The sequence below is a fragment of the Amblyraja radiata genome, chromosome 15 (assembly GCF_010909765.2).
Source record: "Amblyraja radiata isolate CabotCenter1 chromosome 15, sAmbRad1.1.pri, whole genome shotgun sequence".
NCBI lineage: Eukaryota > Metazoa > Chordata > Chondrichthyes > Rajiformes > Rajidae > Amblyraja > Amblyraja radiata.
The window spans coordinates 8,431,214-8,447,054 of NC_045970.1; the positions used below are offsets into that span (position 1 = coordinate 8,431,214).

Sequence of the window (15,841 nt, forward strand, 5' to 3'; positions counted from 1 at the left end):
TGGCCAGAGGAAGCAGCAAACCAGAGGACTGGGGGATATTTAGAACTCAACAGAGGAGGACAAAGGGGTTAATTAAGATGGAGGGGGGGGGGGGGGGGGGAGAGCATGAAATAAAACTTGCGGGGAATATAAAAACTGAACTAAAAGCTTCTTTAGATTATGTAAGACAGAAAAGATTAGTGAATGTAGGTCGCTAACTATCAGAGACGGGTGAATTTATATTGGGAAACAAAGAAATGGCAGTTAAACAAGTACTTTGTTTGTGTCTTCCTTAGTGAAGACAGAACCAATCTCCCAGAACTACTAGGGGACCAAAGATCTAGTGGGAGGGAGGAACTGAAGGGAATCTACATTAGTCAGGAAATGGTGTTAGGTAAACTGTTGAGACTGAAGGCAGATAAATTCCCAGGGCCTGATGGTCTGCATCCCAGAGTACACAAGGAGGTGGCCCTAGAAATCGTGGAAGCATTGGTGATCATTTTCCAATGTTCTCTCGATTCTGGATCAGTTCCTGTGGACTGGACGGTAGCCATTTTGGGTCGAGACCCTAAGTGAGATGGGGGCAGGATAAAGTCTGGCAAATGATGGGTGGATACAGGTGTGGGGGGGGGGGGGCAGGGGGGCAGGGGCAGATCGTTGGACAAAGGCCAGAGAATAAAAAGATAAAATATGTGAGATAGATCAGAAGAGGCATGAAATGTGAAGCCGGAGGAAGGAATATTGGGAAGAGAGTGGGGAGGGGAGGTGGGGGGTAGGTTAGTTACCTAAATTGGAAAATTTGAGTGTTCATACCATTGTGGTAAAGCTACCCATGCAGATGATGGGGTGCTGTTCCATCAGTTTGTGTGTTGCCTCACTCTGGCAATGGAGAGTTCCAGGTCAGAATCTTCATGAGAAGTTTGTTGACACTGCTGAGGAGATCGAGAAGCTGGAGGAGGGGCAAGGTATGGATGGTGACCCAAACTTCAAATATCCTGCCTTCATTTTCATGTTTGCCCATCCAGGAAAAGGTGAGGCCAACCAAAGGTTTGTAGCTTGATGTTTTTTCAACAAAAGGCATATCGCTGTGAGCAGCAATGTCAATCCTGCAGTGCGCTGGTTCCGTGGCCAAGACGGCTGATCTTCTCCTGGGCCTCATTGTATCCCCTCTATCCAGAAGAGTGTTCTATTCCATGTACCAACTGCTGAAAAGATTTAACTGCCAGCCATGGGCTGCTGGGCTTAGTTTATGTTAAGGCAGCCAATGATTATGACATGTAATAAAAAGGAACTACAGATGCTGGTTTACACCAAAGATAGACACAAATTGCTGAAGTAACTCAGCAGGTCAGGCAACGTCTCCAGAAAAACTGGATAGGTGACGTTTCGTGTCAGGACCCTTCAGACTGATTGCAGCAGAAAGAATGTCAGAAGAAGGGTCCCAACCCAAAACGTCATCTATCCAATGATTACAACACCTTTGCTGGTCCCTTCCTTTACTGGGGTGAGCAATGCTATCCCTAGAAATGACTGTTTGAATGCCTGGAATGCTACCTCTTGCTGTTCAGGATTCAAAGAAGGACAATCACTAATCTGCAGGCTGCTTACATGCAGGTTCAGAGCTACAACTCTCTCCCTGTCACTGCCTCCCTTCCACCATCACCACAGGGCTTAGGATAGCGGAATGAAAAGAGTTAAAAAGTGTGGAAGTTGACTGTTCACCCTAACAGTCTTTGCACGTTAGGGTGAACAGTTCCTGTCTCACTGAGGGTTTGAGACCCATTGGCTAATGGTTTAACCGGCTTGTAAATGTTGCCTGGGGGTGTAGTATCAAGCAGGGACGAATGGTCCTGAGAAAGGTGGTACCAGATTTGACAAGTCTCCCAACCAGAGCTACTACACCTACCCAAGCACCCCATACTCAATGTGATGATTTCCAAAAGGCCCTTTCTGAAAGTGTCTTTGGCTAACGCTGTATAATTTATAGTTTTAATGCTCTTTTAGTCTTGAGATGGTTTCAAAACAAATTTTCTGCTTTTTATGGATACTATGTAGTTTAGAATTACCAATGTTTTTTTTCCCTCACCTTTGAGCTAACTCCCTTCGATATTTTCTGTAATTTTGTATACCATAGGCACAGTAATCCTATTTGATTTTGTGATGCTATCAGTTTCCTAAAGAAACATTTCTGATGGAATTCTGCTTCATTTATCTAGAGATCCATTTTAGAGCAGGTAAATTTTAAGAAAAAAGCAAAACATTGCTTGGAAATCATCATCTCTTGTGGTAGCGTGTAGGGGTTGATGAAAATAGGTTAGAGTATCTTCAGTTGGCTTTTTATAACACAGAAAATCCTCTGAGGAATCTACCAGTGGGCGGTGGGCGGCGCGACTCTCGTCAGCAGCGGCCTCTGCAGTCCGTCTGCGTTTTTATTATTTTATGTCTATGTTTTATGTAGTTTTTGTTATTTTTTGTTGGGGTGTGTGTGTGGGGGGGTGGGGTGGGGTGGGAGGGAGGGGGTAACTTTTAAATCTCTCCCTGCACGGGAGACCCGACCTTTTCTTTGTCGGGTCTCCGTTGTCGTTGGGGCTGCAACGAGGAGCGGCCTCCAACAGGAAGACCGGGGGCTGTGGTGCCGACTACTCACCTCACCGTCGCGGAGCTGGCCGAGTCCGGAGCGGGTGGAGCGGTGGTGGATGCTGCTGCGGCCCGACCCCCGGATATTCGGAGGCTGCAACTGCAGGTCTGGCGGACGGCGGCACCGGGAGCCCGCGGGTCCCTGGAGGGAAACCGCTTTTCAGGGCTCCCGCAACGGCGACTTCTCCCGCCCGAGTTGCGGGGTTGAAGAGCTCCTGGAGCGGGGCCTTACATCATCGCCCCGCACGGCTTGGAATGGCTGCGGGACTCTGCGAGCGCCCGCCGGGGGCTCTAACATCTAGAACCCGGTGTGCGACCTTGCATCACCCGGCGTGGCTTTAATGGCCGCGGGACAATTCGCCATCGCCCGCCGGGGTCTTTGACTTTGACTCTGACATCGGGGGGGGGGGGGGGAGAGTGCAGTGGAGAGATAAGTTTTTTTGGCCTTCCATCACAGCAATGTGATGGATGTTTATGTAAATTATGTTGTGTCTTGGGTCTATTTGTTTGTAATGTATGGCTGCAGAAACTTCATTTCGTTTGTACCTCAAGGGGTCCAAATGACAATAAATTGAATTGTATTGTATTGTACCAGAGAATTTGTTATTAATCAGATTGGGATAATGAAAATTGGCAATGTTTAATATACTTAGTTGCAAATTACCTTAAATTACCTTCTTTAGTTTTTGAGATGAGATGACATGCATGGCATAGTTGTGCAGCCGAATAGCAGCTCCAGAAATCTGGGTTCAGTTCTGGGCTCTGATATCTCTCTGGAATTTGCATGTTGTGTGTGTGACTGCATGAGTTTCTTCCAGGTGCTCCAGTTTCCTTCACATCTCAAAGATGTGTTGATTGGTCGATCAGTTGGCCTCTGTAAATAAGCGAGTTCGGTATTCTGAAAAATGCAAGGAATCATGGGATTTGTCAAAGGTCATTTGTGATAAAGAAAAAACAAGCGAAGCGCTGGCTGTGTAAACTGTATAAATTGTTAACTATTTTACCAATGAATTAATCTAGAATTCTGTCAACTCAATAGCTTCCTGTCTTGTTCTGCTGTTCACACACTACTTACACAGTCCCAGTTCTAGTTCAGTTCATTACTCTGCAATTATGAAATATTCAAAAAGTTAAAGAATTTATTATTTTAATTTAATCCTTAATGTGTTTGCTACTGGAATAAGAAAATATTACTTGTGTTTGAAACATTTTCTTATCTTTATTCATAATTTATTTGTAAAAATATATTTAATCTGAGGAACGGGGGTGCCAGGTAGCGGGAGAGTGGGGTGTAACAGCGAGAGAGAGAGAGGGGATAGATGCGAGTGAGAGACGGGGAGAGACTGGACTGGCAGAGAGACAGTCTCAGCAGCTGAGCGGCTGCGTTTGCACAGACCTACGTTTCATACGTAGTCAGGATCGAACCCGGGTCTCCGGCGCTGTAAGCGCTGTTGAATTGCTACTGGACCGTCCCTGTCTCCTCCAGAGTGTCCCATCCCTGCCTGTGGTCGGCCAGAGATGTCCAGCGTGACCCTGGACTGACGGGATACTGGCGTGGAGCTGCGGCGGCCCTGGCTTACAGCCAGCGCGAAGAAGAAGAGCTAACTCCAGCTCAACTCTGCTTCAACTCCCGAGGAACTCGTTCCCTGATGGGCCGGGGACCGTCAACTGCACCTCTCACCTTATCCAGTGGCTGTCAGTTAACCGCCTCGGTACCGGCAAAAGCCAAGCACCAGTCATCAACGGGGATACCCACAAAATGCTGGAGTAACTCAGCGGGACAGGCAGCATCTTTGGAGAAAAGGAATAGGTGATGTTTCAGGTCAAGACCCATCTCAAGAGATGTTGCCTGACCCGCTGAGGTACTGCAGCATTTTGTGTGTATCCCCATTGATGACTGGTACTCGGCTTTCGCTGGCACCGAGGAGGTTAACCGTCAGCCACTGGATAAGACCCTGGCCCGTTGGGGAACAGGTTCCTCAGGAGTTGGAGCAGAGTTGAGCTGGAGTTAGCGCTTCTTCTCCACGCTGGCTGTAAGCCTGGGGCCGGCACTGCTCCGGGCCGGTGTCCCGTCAGTCCAGGGTCACCCCGGACATCTCCGGCCGCCCCCGGACAGGAATGGGACACAGGAGGGGACGGGGATGGTAGTGAGATTCCGTTCACAAATCTGCCTCCTGGGGTTATGCAGGAGAGGGTTGTGTGGTTCGCCCCTGTATAATAACCCTGCATAAACCTGGAGGACAGCCCGAGTGAGAATGGAACCCATACACCCAGGCTGAGCAGGACCGGACTGTGATTCATTAGATTGTCACTGCTGAGATTTCTGCATGGACCAGTGGAGAAGGGGAGAACTAGTGTCACTAACTCCCTTAGCAATTCAACAGCGCTTGCAGCGCCAGTGACCCGGTTCGATCCTGACTACGGATGAAACTCAGGTCTGTATACACGCAGCAGCTCAGCTGCTGAGAATGATTTTCTCGAGTGACCTGGGCATGCGCAGTCGGAATACCGAACTCGCTTATTACCCCTAGTTTGCAATAGAGTGAAAGAATCTAGAGATATTTGATTACGGTGAGGGAGAAATTAAATAGGATTAAATGGTTGGCACCGGGTTGGTGGGCTGAAGGACCTGCTTCTGTATTGTGCTACTGTGAGAAAACTAGTTTTTGTTCTCAGTTCTGCCACATGAAGACATTTTCTATATTAAAAAAAATATTTGTAATCTAAAATGATTACAAATGCACTTCGTCATAATTTGTTGTTTCTTCAATATTTCCTGTTATTATGTAAATGAGAATTATTTAAACATATGCATGTAACTGGAAAATCTGCTGGGTATACACTAAATTGTCAAATTTTTAGAACATTTTTAATTTTAGCTTTGTTGTTTCTTGCATGAAACGTCTTTATTGTACTTGCCAACAGCTGTCTGTGAAAGGTTATAATGACAAGCAGCATATAATTCTTAAGAAGATAATGGAGAAGATGGTCACCTTTGAAATTGACGATAAGCGATTTGAAATAATCAAGGAAGCCGTAAGTTGGCATTTATCAAATATGTTGTCAATTATTGTGAACATAATCAGCTGGTGTTATTTTATTAAAAATGTGGGCTATAATTCTTGCAAATATTTTTTAAATCAAATTTAAATGGGATTGATGTGGGATTGGTATAGAAGGATGGTTGATGGTCAACTTGGACTTAGACAGAAGGTCCAGTTACCATGCTTATAAATTTCTAACATGATTCCATGAGAGTTGAATATCTCTTGCTTTTCTATGATCGCTGAAAGAGTCAGTAGTAGTATATTGTGAGAATTCTCCTTTTCGAATTAACCATAGTTTCTGCCTTGGTTCCTTCTGGCTGCCTTCTGGGTCAGATTAGTCTGTGCTGCGGACAACACCGCAATTAAAGTGGAAAAGATGAGAAATACTTGACAATTGGGTGATATTTATGGAGAGAAAACGTCATTATTTTAGGTGCATAGTCTTTCACATCCAGTTGTCAATATTAAAGAAATAATGTTCACATTGTTTCTCTATCCATAATTGTTGAATATTTTCAGCATTTTCTTTTTTATTTCTGGTTTCCAGAATTCACATTATTTGTTTCTTGTAAGTTTTTTTTTGTTGCATCGTGTAATGCAATTTTGTATACGAAAGTGACTCTCTATATTACCAGGGCCTTAAGAAGCTAACCAAAGTTAGTATTTTTTCTAATTAATGGTGAAAACTGCACAGCAGCCTTTTAAAAAAGAAAAGGTCATTGTCAATGTTTAAACATTTTGATAAATTGCACATCTTTTTTCAGAATATTCCGTTATTTATTTGTAGTTATATATTTTGGTTTCATTTGCAATTAATTTAAAAGCTAATTATAAATGTTGAGGGTCAGCTTTGAAGCTGTGATACATGCAGATGTATTTTGTATTTATGCTTTTCATCGTGATTTAAAAAAAAAAAGGAATAATGAGGAAAATATAACAAGAGCGGACATGTTCAAGATTCAATCGTTCTCACCCATATTAAAATTTGGAGACATAAGTTACAGGTGCATTAATCATAACCTTTTAATGGCCTCTGGATTAATGAATTGTAGGATTTAGATTGGAAGTGTGGTTGTGCACATCCATTATTTAAGACTAACGGGAGAGAAAAACTAGGCAAGATCAGGCCTGTCAATTTAACATGACATTTGTTTAAGCTGCTGCTGGAACCTGTCACTTGGGATAGTGTTTAAGCATTCTACGAGAGAGTCAATGTAATATTGTTTGAAGACAAGTAATACCTGATTAATTGAAGTGTTTAGAAACTTATTAAAAGAGATAAAATGACTCCTACAAAATACCTTTCTCCATGATTATCGAGTAAGATAACAAGATTTTGCACAGATTATTGGCAAAATTTAATGCATGATATTGGAGACTCCCTTGTGATTTGGGTTGGAAATGTTGACAGGTTTCAAGGAACAGAAATACATATCTATCCTTGTCATAACACAAAGACAAACCACAAGTATGAGTATAAAGAGCTGATTGAGTGAGTAGAGAAAATTTGGGGTCATCTACGTTGACCACAATGAAGAACCGAATTTTTGAATAATTGAGTGCAGCTGTGGAATAAAGACGTTCTGTAGCCCAAGAACATAAATCATTAAAAGCTGATAAACATTTACAAAAAAAAAGTAAATGTTAAAGAGATGGTTGATCTTTATCATAAGGAGAGTGAAAGAATATAGACCTTGTCTTGTTTCTGTTATGTAGGGTTTTGAGCACACCATCTTATGTTAGCTTTGGATATTGAGCAATGCAAATTTACCAAAATGAACGCGCTATTATCTTTCCCTTCTACATTAACTGTACATTTCAATCTCACATCTACAACCTCTGGTTCCTTAAAATAGGAATAGATCATTTGGTTTTGACTCGTCAAACACCTCGAATTCTGAAGAAGGGTCTCGAACCGAAAAGTCACCCATTCCTTCTCTCCAGAGATGCTGCCTGTCCCGCTGAGTTACTCCAGCATTTTATGCCTACCTTCGATTAAAACCAGCATCTGCAGTTCTTTCCTACACCTCTTATTCTGTGACTGACTGCCAGATTCGACAATTTGATTTTATCTGTGCTCTGGTTAAATGGAGTAATGTTGAATCACCAATCCAGTGTTGGTTAATATTGCAACTTGAACGATTGTGTCACTTTTAGAGTAGCCACCTAGGTGGCTGTACTTCATGTTAAAAAATAATGTTCCAATGACGGTAGTACGTGTAGCATCTGACATTATGCTGCAGCCTCTGTGTACTGTTTGAAATGTAGCTTCTTGATTGATTTTAATAACAGTATTCCACTGCCAAGTTGGGCCATTTGCTCAAAAATAGACCAGGTTAAAGCATGAACCTATTTGTAGAGATAGTTGGCATTATTGGGTTGTTTGGGGATCAGTAACTGTTCTTTATTTCTTTTGTTTTTTTATTTTAGTATATGCGGTCTCTGAATAATTTTAGAGCGGAACAGCCTCACCAACATGCCATGTATTATCTCAGACTGCTTATGACTGAGGTGGCATGGACAAAAGAGGAGCTGAAGGAGGCTTTGGAAGGTTGGTGCTTAGTTGAATATTGTGTGTAAATTGCTTGTAAACTAAAGATTATTACAAGAGATTTGAATGGTTCCATTTCAGAATCTATTTTGCAAAATAAAGGATGAATAAAATAAGCCTATCAACCACTTATCTTTATCTCCCGACTCCACACTCCCCCATGGGTCCATCTTCCCAGTCATCCTTCACCCGTCCTTGTTCTACCAATCACCTACTTGCCCCTGTTTTACCCCTATCCCCTTTATACTGGCCATCTTTCCTCGCAACTCTCCATTGTAATGCAGGAACTTGACCCAAAGCGTTGAATTTCCTTCCCCCACCCGCAGGTGCGGTATGAACCGTTTCGTTTCTCCAGCAGTTTTGTGTTTTTGCTCCAGATTCCAGCATTCAATGGTTAATGGGCAGCTATTTAATTAAGCTTGGATGATCACAGCATCCATTGTAGGTTACCGATATCTGCATGTAGGTACTCTGGTTTTAAATGTATCAGACCAGACACAGAGTAAAACTGTTCTTTCCCCCCACTAATATACCCTAACCACATTCTCAGAAGAGCATTCCTTGTTACACAGGTAAAATTTCCCCTCCTCTCCCTCCCCAACCATTATTGTACTCTTCCATTAAGGAGTATTCATAAGATGGGCAAATCTGATACTGGTTCCTACCAGGCTACTCTGGCTGTCATTTTTCAATCAACCTGGATTTATTTGATCATGAGAGAAAGAGGTCAAATATCAGTCTGTTGCTGTACTGTTCCTCTATTGTTTATTGGACAGGTAACTCTTTGAAAAAGTGACATTAATGAAGTACTGGCTAGACAATGGCTAGGCATTGAAGACGATTGCCCATGCAGGCATTGAGCTCAAGGGAACTCTGGAGTTTACTACACTTAAAACCCCCGTAGTTTGCATTTAAATTATACACTTATCTCAAAGTAAGTGCCTGAGCAGTATTCCAACACTGAGCAGTATTTCAGTATTCTCTTTAAGTGAAGTATACATTAGGAAATTGTACTCTGACTGACTACAACAAGTATCTTGATCTTGTGTTAATAAAACAATTGAGAATGATTAAGTATAGTTATAAGTTCACTGCCTTCATGGGGAAAATGCCTTAATTTTTTTACCATGATTTAGTAATGCATTCTACAGCATTATTTTGTTATAATTTTGTTTTGTTTTTTGAAAATCCACAAAATGCTTATTGACTCTGGTTGGGCTTGATGTTCAGAGCAGCCTCTCTTGAATTTGGATAAAATGTTATGTGAATCCCAAACCATGTGAATGAAAGACAAAAAGCATAAATGCAGTGAAAAATTCAATTATGCTCAATATATTTTCTTCTTTGGGGTGTACTTAAGGCGTTCTGGTGTGCTAGGTTATTCATCTGCAGCAATGATGTGTATACAGTGGCTTGCAAAAGTATTCATACCCCTTGAACTTTTCCACATTTTATCACGTTACAACCACAAACGTAAATGTATTTTATTGGGATTTTATGTGATAGACCAACACAAAGTGGCGCATAATTGTGAAGTGGAAGGAAAATGATACATGGTTTTCAAATTTTTTTACAAATAAAAAAACTGAAAAGTGTGGCGTGCAAAAGTATTCAGCGCCCTTTACTCTGATACCCCCAAATAAAATCCAGTGCAACCAATTGCCTTCAGAAGTCATCTAATTAGTAAATAGAGTCCACTTGTGTGTAATCTAATCTCAGTATAAATACAGCTGTTCTGTGAAGGCCTCAGAGGTTTGTTAGAGAACATTAGTGAACAAACAGCATCATGAAGCCCAAGGAACACACCAGACAGGTCAGGGATAAAGTTGTGGAGAAGTTTAAAGCAGGGTTAGGTTATAAAAAATAATATCCCAAGCTTTGAACATCTCACGGAGCACTGTTCAATCCATCATCCGAAAATGGAAAGAGTATGGCACAACTGCAAACCTACCAAGACATGGCCGTCCACCTAAACTGACAGGCCGGGCAAGGAGAGCATTGATCAGAGAAGCAGCCAAGAGGCCCATGGTAACTCTGGAGGAGCTGCAGAGATCCACAGCTCAGGTGGAAGAATCTGTCCACAGGACAACTATTAGTCGTGCACTCCACAAATCGGGCCTTTATGGAAGAGTGGCAAGAAGAAAGCCATTATTGAAAAAAAGCCATAAGAAGTCCCGTTTGCAGTTTGCCACAAGCCATGTGGGGGACACAGCAAACGTGGAGGAAGGTGCTCTGGTCAGATGAGACCAAAATTGAAGTTTTTGGCCTAAATGCAAAACGCTATGTGTGGCGGAAAACTATCACTGCATATCACCCTGAACACACCATCCCCACTGTGAAACATGGTGGTGGCAGCATCATGCTGTGGGGATGCTTTTCTTCAGCAGGGACAGGGAAGCTGGTCAGAGTTGATGGGAAGATGGATGGAGCCAAATACAGGGCAATCTTGGAAAAAAACCTGTTAGAGTCTGCAAAAGACTTGAGACTGGGGCGGAGGTTCACCTTCCAGCAGGACAACTACCCTAAACATACAGCCAGAGCTACAATGGAATGGTTTAGATCAAAGCATATTCATGTGTTAGAATGGCCCAGTCAAAGTCCAGACCTAAATCCAATTGAGAATCTCTGGCAAGACTTGAAAATTGCTGTTCACAGACGCTCTCCATCCAATCTGACTGAGCTTGAGCTATTTTGCAAAGAAGAATGGGCAAAAATTTCAGTCTCTAGATGTGCAAAGCTGGTAGAGACATACCCCAAAAGACTTGCAGCTGTAATTGCAGCGAAAGGTGGTTCTACAAAGTATTGACTCGGCACGCCACACTTTTCAGTTTTTTATTCGTAAAAAAATTTGAAAACCGTGTATCATTTTCCTTCCACTTCACAATTATGCACCATTTTGTGTTGGTCTATCACATAAAATCCCAATAAAATACATTTACGTTTGTGGTTGTAACGTGACAAAAAGTGGAAAAGTTCAAGGGGTATGAATACTTTTGCAAGCCACTGTATGTAGAAACAAGGAACTGCAGATGCTGGCGTACAAAAAAAGGACTTGGTGCTGGAATAAGCCAGTGGGTCAGGAAGCATCTCTGGAGAACATGAATTGGGACGTTTCGGGTCGGGTCCCATCTTCAGACTGATTGCGGTGGGAGAGGGGAAAGGAAAGCTGGAAGAGAGGAGGGGCAGGACAAAGCTTGGCAAGTAACAGGTTGATACGGACGATTGGGATTTTGATTGGGAAATTATTGGGCAAAGAGCAGAGATGAAAAGGCAGAAGGTGTGAGACATAAGGATTGAAAAGTTGAGATTGTGAAGCGAGAGGAAGGATTTTAGGTGGGAGGGGAGAAATAGGGCAAATCCAGGTGGGGCACAAGGGGCGGGGTGGGGGGGGGGGTAAAGGGTAAGGGAGGTTGGAAGTTACCTAAAATTGGAGAATTAATTGTTCATACCATTCGGTTGTGAGCAACCCAAGCGGATTATGAGTTGCTATTCCTACAGTTTTCCAGTTGCCTCACTCTGCAATGGAGGAGGCCCAGCACAGAAACGTCAGTATGGGAATGGGAAAAGGTTAGCAGCTGTGAGTTTTAGCATGCTTTGGTGGACTGAGCGAAATATTCAGCAAAGTCATTGACGAGTGTACGCTTGGTCTGGGCTGATGGACGGGAGCCATTGGTGCATTAGTTGAAGTTAGAGGAGGTGCACATGAACCTCTGTCTCACCTGGAAGGACTGCTGGGGTCTCTGGATGAAGGTAAGGGAGGAGGTAATTGGGGCAGGTGTTACATCTGGGTTTGCAGGGAAATGTACCTGGGGAGGACGTGGTTTGGGGGAATGGGATGAGTGAACCAAGAAGTTGCAGAGGGTGTGGTCTTTGAACAAGTTGGAAGGAGATGTGGATGGGAAGATGTGATTGGTGGTGGGATCACATTGGAGGTGACAGACATGTTGAAGAATGATATGTTGAATGAGGAGGCTGATGGGGTGAAAGGTGAGGACCAGGGAAACCTACCCTTGTATTGTTTGGGGGAAGGACAAGCAAGAGCAGAACTACGGACACAGAGGAGATGTGGGTGAGGGATCCATCTATTGCAGGAATGGGGGAATAGCACGTTTACTAAAGAAAAATTATATCTCAAATGTCCTAGAATGGAAAGCCTTATGTGTATATTAATGTGTATATATTTTTAGAAATGTTATTAATTCATCTATCTACCAACATGTTCTAGATGTCACACTCGTTCGTCTCAAAGCATTTATACCTCAACTATTATCAAGGTTGCACATTGAAGCTCTTCTCCATGGGAATATAACAAAACAGGTTAGTTGGTCACTTTGTCAACTAACTATATGTAGCCGGTTGTTGCCGAAGTACTAAAGTACTTGGGTCCTACGAAAAAGAAAGCGTTACTAAAACCTACTGGCAGAGTGTCATACAGCATGGAAAGAGGCCCTTCGGCCCAACTTTCCCATGCCGACCAGGAAACCCCATCTACATTAGTCCAACCTGCCGTATTTGGCCTCTATCCCTCTACACCTTTCCAATCCATGTACCTGTCCAAATGCCTTTTAAATGTTGTTATAGTACGTGCCTCAACTACCTCCTCTAGCAGCTTGTTCCATTTACCTACCACCCTCTGTCGAAAAATCCCATCTTACCTTAAACCTATGTTCCCTGCTTCATGATACCCCTACACTGGGTAAAAGGCTCTGTTCATTTACCCTATCTATTCCCCTTGTGATCTTAAATACGTCTCTAACATCACCTCTCATCCTCCTGCACTCCAAGGAATAAAGTCCTAGCCTGTCCAACATCTTCCTATAGCACAGGCCCTCAAGTCCTGGCAATATCTTTGTGTCCTTTAGAAATTTTGAAAATTTATAATTTCATACTGAATGTCAAGTTTGCTTAATATTTAACATCTAGAGTATAGTTAAGTTTGTGATATTGCAAATTTTTTTGTTCTTGTTCATTTACAAGAATCTGTCATTTTTCCAAATACACTTTATACTAAAACCTCAAAATAAAACTTATGCAAACTCGATCATTCGGGAAAAAAAACTATAAACATACCTGTCTCCTCCCCTTCCTCAGCCCTCCTGCTGTCTCCTCCCCTTCCTCAGCCCTCCTGCTGTCTCCTCCCATCCCCCAGCCTTCGGGCTCCTCCTCCTTTTTCCTTTCTTCTCCCCGCCCCCCCACCCCCGATCAGTCTGAAGAAGGGTTTCGGCCCGAAACGTTGCCTTTTTCCTTCGCTCCATAGATGCTGCTGCACCCGCTGAGTTTCTCCAGCTTTTATGTGTACCTATAAACATACAGTGCATTGAGAAAGTATTCAGACCCCTTCACTTTTTCCACATTTTGTTACATTACAGCCTTATTCTAAAATTGGTTACAGTCATTTTTTTTTATCATCAATCTACGCACAATACCTCATAATATAAAAGCGAAAACAGGTGTTTAGTAATTATTGCAAAATAATTAAAAATAAATAACTGAAATATCACATTTACGTAAGTATTCAGACCCTTTGCTGTGACTCTCAGAATTGAGCTTTGGTGCATCGTGTTTCCATTGATTATCCTTGAGATGTTTGTACAACTTGATAGGAGTCTACAAGTGGTAAATTAAATTGATTGTACATGATTTGGAAAGGCACACACCTGTCTATATAAGGTCCCACAATTGACAGTGCATGTCAGAGCAAAAAACAAGCCATGAAGACGAAGGAATTGTCTGTAGACCTCCGAAGGGTATAAAACATTTTTGGAGCATTGCAGGTCCCGAAGAGCACAGTGGCCTCAGTCATTCTTAAATAAAACTTTGAAACCACCAGGACTCTTCATAGAGCCTGGCCAAACTGAGCAATCGGGGGAGAAGGGCCTTAGGATAGAGACTTACTAACATATTCAGGGAGGTGACCAAGAACCCGATGGTCACTCTGACAGAGCTCCAGAGTTCCTCTGTGGAGATGGGAGAAACTTCCAGAAGGACAACTATATCTGCAGCACTCCACCAATCAGGCCTTTATTGTAGAGTGGCCAGACAGAAGCCACTCCTCAGTTAAAGGCACATGACAGCCCGCTTGGAGTTTGCCAAAAGGTACCTAAACAAAATTCCCTGACCTGATGAAACCAAGATTGAACTCTTTGGCCTGAATGCCAAGTGTCACGTCTGGAGGAAAACAGGCACCGCTCATCACCTGGCCAATACCATATCTACGGTGAAGCATGGTGGTGGCAGCATCATGCTGTAGGGATGTTTTTCAGCGGTAGGAACTGGGAGACCAGTCAGGATCGAGGTAAAGATGAACGGAGCAAAGTATAGAGAGATTCTTGATGAAAACCTGCTCCAGAGCGTTCAGGACCTCGACTGGGGCAGACGTTTATCTTCCAACAGGACAACGACCTAAAGCTCACGTCCAAGACAACGCAGGAGTGGCTTTGTGACAAGTCTGTGAATGTCCGTAAGTGGCCCGGCCAGAGCCCGGACTTGAACCCGATCGAACATCTCTGGAGGGACCTGAAAATAGCTGTGCATCAACACTCCCCATCCAACCTGACAGAGCTTGAGAAGATCTGCAGAGAAGAATGGGATAAATTACCCAAATACAGGTGTGCCACGCTTGTAGCGTGATACCCAAGAAGACTTGAGGTTGTAATCACTGCCAAAGGTGCCTCAATAAAGAATTGAGCAAAGGGTCTGAATACTTATGTAAATGTGATATTTCAGTTATTTATTTTTAATTATTTTGCAAAAATTTCTAAACACCTGTTTTCACTTATTTTATTGTGGGCTATTGTGTGTAGATTGCTGATAAAAAAAAAAAGAAGAATTTAATCAATTTTAGATTAAGGCTGTAACGTAACAAAATGTGGAAAAAGTGAAGGGGTCTGAATACTTTCTCAATGCACTGTACTTAAATGTTTTATGGATTTTCAATGTAGCTGAAGTTGTTTGCTGTCCTGCCGTTTGATTGATAGATCCTTTATCGTCATTCAGACCTTTCGGTCTGAACGAAATTATGTTGCCTGCAGTCATACACAGAATCAATAATAACAAAACATACAATAAACACAAATTAAACATCCACCACAGTGAGTTCACCAAGCACATCCTCACTGTGATGGAGGCAAAGTCTTAGTCTCCGTCTCTTCCCTCCTTGTTCTCCCTCTGCACTGAGGCGATCGATCCAGGCCAAAGATGCCGCTCTCCAGTCCAGCGGACCTCCGTGGTGATGTCACTGCCGCCGAAAGCCGGAACGCCGTCTCCGCTCCGAGACGGCCCGCCACAGCATCAGCACCGGGCAGCCGCCCCAGTTCCAGGTCCCGCAGTCTCCGCTCCAGGCCGCCGCCCCAGCTCCGGGCCCCGCAGTCTCCGCTCCGGGCTGCCGCCCCAGCTCCAGGCCGCTGCCCCAGCTCCGGGCCGCCGCCCCAACTCCAGGCCGCCGCCCCAGCTCCGGGTCCCGCAGTCTCCGCCCCGGGCTGCTGCCCCTGCTCCGGGCCGCCGCCCCAGCCCCGGGTCCCGCAGTCGCCGCCACAGGTCCCGCAGTCTCTGCTCCGGGCCGCCGCCCCAGCTCCGGGCAGCCGCCCCAGCCCCGGGTCCCGCAGTCGCCGCTCCAGGTCCCGCAGTC

General features: G+C 43.8%; 1 protein-coding gene across 6 annotated transcripts in view; it reads left to right on the forward strand.

Annotated features, from left to right (window-relative positions):
* ide (insulin degrading enzyme) overlaps positions 1-15,841 on the forward strand; it is a 135,466-nt gene that overhangs the window by 94,383 nt on the left and 25,242 nt on the right. For all 6 annotated transcript variants that reach the window (XM_033033608.1, XM_033033607.1, XM_033033609.1 and 3 more), the window contains exons 16-18: positions 5,542-5,652; positions 8,094-8,214; positions 12,440-12,531. In XM_033033608.1, the coding sequence (XP_032889499.1) occupies positions 5,542-5,652; positions 8,094-8,214; positions 12,440-12,531 (324 nt within the window). The remainder of the gene's footprint in view (positions 1-5,541; positions 5,653-8,093; positions 8,215-12,439; positions 12,532-15,841) is intronic.